The sequence below is a fragment of the Monodelphis domestica genome, chromosome 4 (genome assembly GCF_027887165.1).
Source record: "Monodelphis domestica isolate mMonDom1 chromosome 4, mMonDom1.pri, whole genome shotgun sequence".
NCBI classification, from domain to species: domain Eukaryota; kingdom Metazoa; phylum Chordata; class Mammalia; order Didelphimorphia; family Didelphidae; genus Monodelphis; species Monodelphis domestica.
The window spans coordinates 418,524,049-418,532,937 of record NC_077230.1 but is presented as its reverse complement, the minus strand read 5'-3'; the positions used below and the strand labels follow the sequence as shown (position 1 = coordinate 418,532,937).

Sequence of the window (8,889 nt, the reverse complement as noted above, 5' to 3'; positions counted from 1 at the left end):
AGGAGACGGAAGGAGATAGGCAGCGGCATTAGGAAAGCCGGGCTCTGGGCCGGGTCTTCTGGATCCCAGCTCTGGCTGTCCTTAACCTCACCTAGAAAGTGGGGCTGGCCTGTGATCTCCAGCGTCCCTTTTAGGGCCCCCAGCCATGACCATTGTACTAAGTACAGGAGCCAAACAGAGTGGGCGCCTTTCCATGCTGAATCGAGTGAAGGGCTGGGAACCTAGCAGGAGAGGGGGGGCACGACAGGCCCCTTCCCCACCCTCACTGTGCTCCTGCTGGCAGGGACCAGATGTCACCCCAGGCCCCGGCCCCGATGTGTACATGGGGCAGGTTTCCTTGCCAGCACCAGGTACTGTCCTGCCCTCTGCAGCCTTGGAGCCTCAGGGTGCTACCAGCCCCGCCACAAACCCTGGGTGCCCCAGCTCTGCCCCGTGCATATTTGGCTCCAGGGCCCGGCTCTCCATCATGTGTGCCTCCTTCGGCAGCACCTGCTGAACCCAAAGCGGCCACCCTGCCCCTGGGCACCTCGGGGTGGTGTGGAAGTCAGTGCAAGCCGTTTTTGAAGCTCCTCCTGGGAGGGGGCACAATGCTTGGCACCAACTCAATTTCCCTCTTCTGGGTGCTGGTGCACAAACCGGAGCGTTCCAGCCCTCCCACTCCAACGCCTGGGTGTGATCCTGGCTCGGGCCAGGGGCTGCCCCCAGAGCAAGGCCCTTAGTGTTCACGTGAATCCGACCTCCCTCCACGGGACCCCAGAACCTCTGCAGAAGCTTCCGTGTTGGTGGCTGAGGTGTGCCAGAGCTGTGCCATCCCCTTTCCCCAGGCCTCATGGACCTTGGGGCAAGGCCGTGCTCCTGCCTAAGGGCTTCTAGTTGGGCCTCCCTCCTTGATCAGGAAATGGGCCTCCCGGAGGGAGTGAAGGGTACCCAGTAGCTCGGGCTCTAGTATCAGGGTGCCAGGGCAGGGCCCTGAGGGGGGAGGGGCAGCCTGGGAGCCAGCATCTCCCAGGGAGTGACTGCCGGAGGTGGCGCAAAGGCAGGTGGGGCTCCCAGGTCCAAGTCCTTCCTAGAGTCCATGGTCCAGCCTGGCAGTGTGTCCTCTGTCCATTCTCTCTCCTTGGCCTGAGGAAGAGCTGGGGCAGGTCGGCCAGGAAGTGAGACCCAGGAGCTCAGCCACTAAGCTTGTGGGGGGTGTCCAGTTATGGGGACTGGAGGCCTGAGCCCTATTCTGCACCCCCCCCCCCCAATGCTGGCCTTAGAACCAATAGGAAGGAGTGGTAAGGGCTAGGCAGGGGGTTCAGTCACAGAATCACACAGCTAGTGTCAGGTCACATTTGAACCCAAGACCTGTCTCCACAGAGTCACCAGCTGTCCCTCTGGGGAGCTGGGCATTTTTCAGCAGGGCCACCCCATTTTCCAACCTATCCCGGGCCATCTTTGAAGCCTGCCCCATTGAAAGGTTCAGGAAGCAGCAGCAGAGGGAGCTGGCCATCCCACTCCCACCCCCACCCAATATAGAATTCAAAGAGCAGTGGGTGGCCCAGGGCTGCAGGGAACCCCCTCCTCCCCTCAGGCCTCAGGGCAAAGCTGGGAGCTCCAGCTTCCTCCACTCTCCCAGGATCTCAGCCCCTCCTCCCTGGGGTGGGCAGGAGCAGGGAGGCAGGCCAGAGGCCCCTCCCAGGGTCCCAAGTTCAGCTCCCCCTCCCTTCCTGTCCACACACACACCCTGGGCAGCCATGGAGTGGGACCTCTCTGCAGGTACGTGTCCTCCCCCAGAGGGCCGGGCCAGGGTCTTGTTTCCTAACCTCCGTGCAGGTCCTTCTCCGTGCCCCTGATCCTTCGAGGGGCCGCAAGGACCTGCCCTCGGGGCACAGATTCAGTAGAGAAGCCCCCCAGCTGGACCAAGGAAGTGGCCAGCATCTCCCTACCCAGCCCACTCTGTGCCTGGACACCCCGGCCCCCTCCACGGGCTACGAGGGGGCAGCCAGGGCTGGGGACCCACCACTGTCCCTCGGCAGCTCTAGGTGCGGACCCCAAGAAGACCGCGAAGGGCGGCCCCCCCAAGCCTGCGGATCCCGGAGCCAGCAAAGCCAGGGTAAGCCAGGGGCTTCCTGTGCAGCCCGGCCTGAGGACTGGGCGGGGCAGGGAGGACCATGGCAGGGCCTCACAGGCTTCTCTCGCAGGCCGCATCCTCAGACTCCAGCAGCAGCAGCAGCAGCTGTGGCTCCTCCAACAACTCTGACGCGGAGGGGAAGGTGAGCTGGGTGTGGGGGCCTGAGAAGGGAGAAGGGGGCGCTACCGCGTGGCCAGGGGGCCCTTGGGGGCTGGGAGGGTCAAGCCACCAGAGCTGCCTCCCAGAGGCCCCTTTGTTTCTCCCTCCGTACTCTGACGCAGCCGCCTGGGCACCAGAAGGAGAAGAAGCTGCAGAAGATGAAGAAGCCCAAGGAGAAGAAGAAGGAAAAAGTGAAGGAGAAGAAGGGGGAGAAGGAGAAGAAGGGGGAGAAGGGGCACCCCTGAGAGAGCATTAAACAGCCCATGGAGACGAGGCGTGGGGCGTGGTGGTGCCGCCGGTCAGCTGGGGAAGGGGAGGGGCAGCGCCAAGAAGAGGCGGGCGGCTCAGCCAGCAGCACCCCAGGGGGTTTATTTCTCCCAGTAACAGACGCCCATGGGCAGCCCCAGCTTGGAGCATGCTGTGCAGTTACAGATGTCTAAGCACCTCAGGGGACGGGGATGGGGAGGAGATGGGGCGCGGCAGGCAGGGAGGAGATGAATGTAGGTTGGTGGCAGGGAGGCCCGTTCCAGTGGCTCAGTGCAGAGGGCGGCTCCCTCCTCCCGGCTGGGCTCCTCTCTTCTCCCATCCCTGCTCTGGGCCCTGAGCCTCAGGGGACAGGGGCAGCCGGGGCCCCTCATCTGACCAGGTGGAAGGTGAGCCAGTACATGAAGAGGGGCTGGGCCGCCGCGATGGCCATGGTGAGGTACATGCGCAGCTGGTTCCGCGCCCCCCGCACCAGGACGCCTTCGGCAGCCACTTCTGACAGGATTTTCAGCCGGAGGGTCCGGATCTGGGGACGGGCAAGAGGAGAGGAAGGGGCTGGAGTGCACCCCTGGGCCCCCAGGGCGAGGGACCCCCACGGACACCCCAGGGGCGCTCACCATGAAGACGAAGATGGCCACACAACACCAGCTGAGCACCACGTAGTAGCCCGTCTTCCCGAAGAGCAGGCCCGTCACCACTCCGCCAATCATCCTGGGGACAGAGCGGGTGCTGAGGGGGCCCCCGGGGCTGGAGTCCGCGGGGGACAGCACCGTGGGGCAGCTCGCAGGGGCCCGGGAGCGGGGTCACACTCACCCCACGTACTTATACCCCGAGAAGGCCAGCAGGTCGATGGTGGTGAGGTCCGTGTTGACGGTGACCAGGTAGAGGCTGAGCAGGATGGCCAGCACCTCCACGGTGAGCCAGGCCAGGGCCGAGCTAGCTTGCAGCCCCAGCAGGTCGGGGGAGAACCTGAGGGAAGGGGTGGCTGAGGGCCTGAACAGCCGCCTCGCGCCCTCCCTCCTCCAAGGCCGGCTCTCCCCTCCGCGCCTCCCCCAGCCCAGCCTCCTCTCACCTGTCCTGGGTCCCCAGGGCTAGGCCAGCAACCAGGATGTACGTGATGAAAGCCATGGCTGTGAATGGGCCAAGGGGGAGAGATGGAGAGAGAAGCCCTGAAACCCTGCGGGGGGATCCAACAGCCCAGACCCCCCCCCCCCAGGGGCCGGGGAGCTACCTGGAATGTAGAGATCGGGGGCGTTGATGTCGAACCTCGGGGCCACCGGCATGTCCTGCTGGTACTGGACCTCCCAATCCTGCAGACACCAAGGCAGTGATTCCGGGCCGGCGCCCCCTCGTGTGCTCCCCCCACCCCCTCCTGCCCCAGACGGGCCCCGTGGGAGCCCTGGCTCTGACCTGGTGCAGATAGGGGAACACCAGGAGCCCCAGCTTCTTCCCCACGTACACGGTGTCCACAGCGAAGTAATACTTGAGCTTGGTGACGGGAATGAAGCGGTCGATCTGGGGGGGAGGACAGACAGGCTGGAAGCGCTGGGGGCAGGCCCGGCCCCGCCCCACCGCGCCCCAAAGCCGGGCGCACTCACGTTCTTGTCCACCAGCTCCTTGCCATGAGCGGCCAGGCTGCTGCCATAGGCGACCGCCATGTTGGACATGGGGTCATCGAGGAAGCCTGGCTGCAAGGGGGAAGAGTAGCCCAGGCCCCCGGGCACCCGGTGGGCCACATAGCTCCCGGGCCCATGGGCAGAGCTCGTGTCATGGAAGAGCTGGTGCGGGTCTCCCAGGCTGGGCTCCGACAGGGGGACCCTTCTCTTCATGGCTGCCAGAGGGAAATGAGAGCATCACAGATCTAGAGCAGCAGACCGAAGCCTCCTGCCCCCGCAGGCTCCCCACTGAGGCCGGCGGCTGGAGACCCGAGTTCAAATTCAGCCTCAGACACGTCTAAACTGTGGGGCCCTGGGCCAGTCATTTCACCACCTTCACCTCAGCTTCCTCATCTGTAAAACTGACCATATAGCCCCTCCCTTACCGGTTACTGTAAGGATCAAATGAGTCATTCTACAGCTCTCAGCAGAAGCCAGGCTATTGTTAATACTAACATGGGGAAAGGATCTGATGATTCTAAAGGCCCAGCACGGTGCCAGGCACACAGAGGTGGGCTCTTGTTATCTTCTGCTAGGCCCTGCGGAGTGCCCCGCGGGCGCTCTAATATTGCTGTTATCATCACTGATGGGCACAATGCCTGGTTCTCTGAAGCCTCAGCGCGGTGCCAGCACACCTATGCCGGCCCCAGCTATGACATCAGATGCGCCCGCCTTCTGAAGGTACTTGGTCCCCTAGTTCTACCCCGTCTCTTTCGGGGCTGACCCCAATCTCCCCACTGGGGAGAGCGGGGGTGGAGCAGAGCAAGACAGGGCCTCCCGCCTACAGATGGAGAAACTGAGGCCAGGTCGGCCCCGAACTGGAAACCGGGTCAAACGCTCCGGAATCCATTGCCCAGGCGGGCAAGCTACGATCAGCCGGGAAGGGAAGCGCTCGCCCCCAGCCTCAGTTTCCCGCTACGTGCCGCCCAAGGGCCCCAGCGGGGCTGGGTTCTAGGTGTCCCATTCTAGGCGCCCGGGGTTCCAGGCCCCGCCCCCGCGCCCACCCGCCCCCAACGGCCACCGCCTCCCCGGCCTGGCCAGACCCGACGCCTGGCCCTCCCCGACGAGCCACGTACGCCACTTACGGTGCCGGGCGTTCCCCGCGGCTGCGCCGCCGCCGGGCCCCGGCTGCATCCCGTACCAGGAGAGCCGAGCCGGCCCCGGTGGACGCCGAAAAGGACCGCGCGGCCCCCGTACCGCGCCTGTCCGCAGCGATGCGGGCCAATGGGAGGCCGGCGCTCTAGCTGATGACCAATAGGAAGCCCGAATCTCCTCGCGGGCCTGCCCCCTCCCGCGAAGACCCAGGGCAGGAGGGGGAAACGTGGCTACTAGAGGGCGGTGGAGAAGCAGGCAGAAGCGGCAGAAGCGGCAGATGAAGAGGATTCTGGGCGATGTTGGGCGCGGGGAACGCTGGGAGTTGTAGTTTTTCTCGTGGTTCACCCTGTTGTCATTTATTCCGTCTTTCAACAAAAGAGTGCAGAGAGAGCGGGTAAGCCTTGTCTCGGACCCAGACCGTCTGTGTGACTCTCGGCAGCGTATTTAACTTCTCGAATCCTCAGGAAACTGAACTGCAGTAGAGAACCCGTGCATTGGTAGAGGGCATGTCTAGCCTGGGAGTGCCAAGAAAAGAGACAGGACTCAACCAAATGTAGGTGATGCCATGGTGGGGACACAAAACCCAACACTCCTGCCCTCCAGGAGCTTACTTTCTGTCTGCGGAAACAAGAACATATAAGCAGATTAATAATAAAATGATAGTGATAGCAACAACAATAGTAGTAGCTAGCATTTGTGTAGGGTTTTAAGATTAGCTTGGGGGCTGCTAGATGGCCCAGTGGACAGAGAGCCAGGCTCAGAGATGGGAAGTCCTGGGTTCAAATTTGGCCTCGGACACTTCCTAGCCGTGTGACCCTGGGCAAGTCACTTAACCCCCATTGCCCAGCCCTTACTGCTCTAGAAGGGAAGGGTTAAAAAAAAAAAGGTTAGCAAAGAATTTTACTTGGGTTAACTGATTTGATCAAAATAATTTGGAAGAACACTAGCAAGGAATCAGTCAGATGAAAGGGCAGAAGGGGTCAGCCTCTCCAATAACCATCACCCTACTTAAACTAAGTGCAAGATTCCAAGAAGCCTTCATACCCTAACAGTTATATATGACTGATTAATCTAGTAGGTCTGGAGGGGCTCTGCCAAGTGTCTGGAAATACAGAGAAAGCCCCCAAACCTTTCCTGCTCTCAGAGAGCTCAGGGTGCAAACAGCCATCTACAAACAGGCATCACACAGAATGGTAGATCTAGTCAATCATTTCAGTCCTGTCTGATTCTTCATGACCCTGTTTGGGGTTTTCTTAGCAAAGATACTAGACTACTTTGCCATTTCCTTCTCCATCTTATTTGACAGATGAGGAAACTGAGGCCAACAGAGTGAAGTGACTTGCCTAGGATCACCCAGCTAGAAAGTGTCAGGCTAGATTTGAACACAGGTCTCTTCCTGCCTCTAAACCCAGCACTCTTATCTGAGCCACCTAGCCACCCTTTCACAAAGGATGCAAAGAATAAAAATGATCCCTATAAGCAAGGAGTTTATATTCTAATGGGCAAGGCAACAAGTACCTATAAAAGTGTGTGTGTATAGGTATAGTGCTGTATATATTATAGTATATATATGAGAAGTACAAAGAATAAATAGAAATAAATACAGTGTAGTTAAATAGTATGTAGACTAAGAGTAGATGTAGAAAGGGTTCACCCAGAAGATGGTATTTGTGCTGTCTTGAAAATCTGTGAGACACAGGGAAGGAGGGAGCCTGTTCCAGACTTGGAGGATAGCCAGCATTAAGGCTCAGGGTCTAGATGTGATATGTGAGGTACGGAGAGAAAGTCATTTTGTTTGTAGCTCAGAATTGAGATAGAGAGTGATGTCCAAAGAGGCTAGAAAGGCAAGTTTGGTCCTGACTCTTTATAACCCCATGGACGTGTACTAGGGCTAGACTGAAATGCCTCTTGACTTTTTCCTCCTGGTAAAAACTTTTGAGGTTCCTGCACATTCCTTGTGCTACCTTGGTGAATTTATCCTGGGGTAGCTGAGTGGTGCAAGGGACAGAACACCACTCCTGAAGAGAGGAAGACCTGAGTTCAAATCTGGTCTCAGATTCTTACTAGCTATGTGTCCCTGAGCAAGTCTCTTAACTCCTATTAGTTTCAGTTCCTCATGTGTAAAATAGGGATATACTGGAGAAGGAAATGGCAAACTACTCCAGTGTCTTTGAGAAGAAAACTCCATGGACAAAGTCCTTGGGGTCATAATGAGATGGATGTGACTGAACAACAACAACCTCGGTGAATCTATACATGTCTATTATAAACATACATAAATAAGCATGTCACAGTCATAAGTGATTCTCCTACCACATATAAGAGTACAGGAACAGGAATTGTGCCTTTTCTATTAGGGTTGCATAGGGAAGCAGGAATACATGCAGAGACATTGCACAAGGCAATGCCCACATAGCACAAATGCACATGGAGGTCTCACGCAGTACATCAAACACCATCAGGGTTAAATGTAGTCACCAGATACACAGGCCATGTGCAGAAATGTGACTAGGCTTGTTTTTCCTGGGAGTATGGGGCTGGGGAGGGGTCATATGTATGGAGCTGAGTAAAGCAATTCCATGTCTCACTCCATGTATCAAAACAACAATTAGAGAAATGGCAGGTGCTTGGTGGTGATGTTTTAGGAGGGGGAACATTACAGATATTTCAGAGACAGAGAGGATGGACAGAAAGTTTGCAATAGGTTTGTAGGGAAAGGGAGGAAGGAGGGAAGGAGAGGGGGGAGGGAGAAAGAAAAAGAGAGAGAAAGTGAAACAAAGAGAGAAAGATGAAAGAAAGAAAAGAAGGAAGGGAGGGAGGAAAGGAGGAAGGAAGGAAGGGAGGGAAAGAGAAAAGGAGGGAGGAAAGGAAAGAGGAAGGGGAAAGGGAGAGGGAGGGATGGAGAGAGAAAGGGAGGAAAGACAGAAGGAGAAAAAAGAGGGAGAAAGAGGAATAGAGAAAGAAAAAGAAAATCAAAGGGAAAATATGGGGGAGGGAAGGTGAGAGGAAGAGAAAAAGAGAAGAGAGACAGAGGGAGAGAAAAAGGGAGAAAGAGAAAGAAACAGAAAGCAAAACAGAGGAGGGAAGGGAGGGAGGGAGAGGAGAGAGAGAAGGTGAAACAGAAAAAAAGGGGGAGGGAGGAAGAAAGGGAGAGAAGGAGAGACAGAGGAGAGAAAGAGCAAGGGAAAGAAACAGAAAGAAACAGAGAAAGAGAAAGGGAGGGAGGAAAGGAAGAAGGAAGGGGAAGAGGAGGAGAGGGGAAGGAATGGAGAGAGTAAAGGAGAACAAGGGAGAAAGGAATAGAGAAAGAAAAAGAAAAAACAAAGAGAAAGAGATGGGGAGGGAGAGAGGAAGAGAAAAGGGAGAAAGAAACAGAAGATGAAACAGGGGAGAGAAGGGAGGGAAGAAGAGATGAATGAAGAGAGAGAGAGAGTTGAGAAAACAAATATTAAAGGAGCAACTATAGCCTCCCAGGAAGTTAAAAATTTGGACCCTTTTAGGGGTATTCATCTACTTAGTTTGAATGCTTCATCTTTTACTTTCTATACATTTCAGTAAATGGCTCCTCATCTATAATGTGAGGGCATAGTCCTTTGGCGTCAC

At 57.0% G+C, this 8,889-nt stretch overlaps 2 protein-coding genes across 6 annotated transcripts; one reads left to right on the top strand and one right to left on the bottom strand.

Annotated features, from left to right (window-relative positions):
* Nucleotides 1-1,660: 1,660 nt before the first annotated feature.
* On the top strand, nt 1,661-2,545 carry LOC103099011 (ADP-ribosylation factor-like protein 6-interacting protein 4). Its single transcript, XM_007491767.2, has 4 exons — nt 1,661-1,758; nt 2,019-2,095; nt 2,184-2,255; nt 2,395-2,545. The coding sequence occupies exons 1-4, from the start codon at nt 1,737-1,739 to the stop codon at nt 2,515-2,517; spliced, it is 294 nt and encodes a 97-aa protein (XP_007491829.1). The 5' UTR covers nt 1,661-1,736; the 3' UTR covers nt 2,518-2,545.
* Nucleotides 2,546-2,616: 71 nt separating this feature from the next.
* YIF1B (Yip1 interacting factor homolog B, membrane trafficking protein) lies at nt 2,617-5,588 on the bottom strand. Of its 5 annotated transcripts, none has more exons than XM_001367087.5 (8): nt 5,277-5,588; nt 4,135-4,367; nt 3,947-4,051; nt 3,768-3,846; nt 3,609-3,666; nt 3,350-3,505; nt 3,154-3,247; nt 2,617-3,062 (listed from the first exon to the last, which is right to left on the bottom strand). In XM_001367087.5, exons 1-8 carry the CDS (start codon nt 5,323-5,325, stop codon nt 2,907-2,909), a joined length of 930 nt encoding a protein of 309 aa, XP_001367124.3. In that variant the 5' UTR covers nt 5,326-5,588; the 3' UTR covers nt 2,617-2,906. The 5 variants fall into 5 exon arrangements, with proteins under 5 accessions (XP_001367124.3, XP_016277693.1, XP_016277694.1 ...); XM_016422207.2 differs by having other exon boundaries at nt 5,268-5,518; XM_016422208.2 differs by having other exon boundaries at nt 3,359-3,505; nt 5,268-5,472.
* Between the last annotated feature and the right edge of the window lie 3,301 nt (nt 5,589-8,889).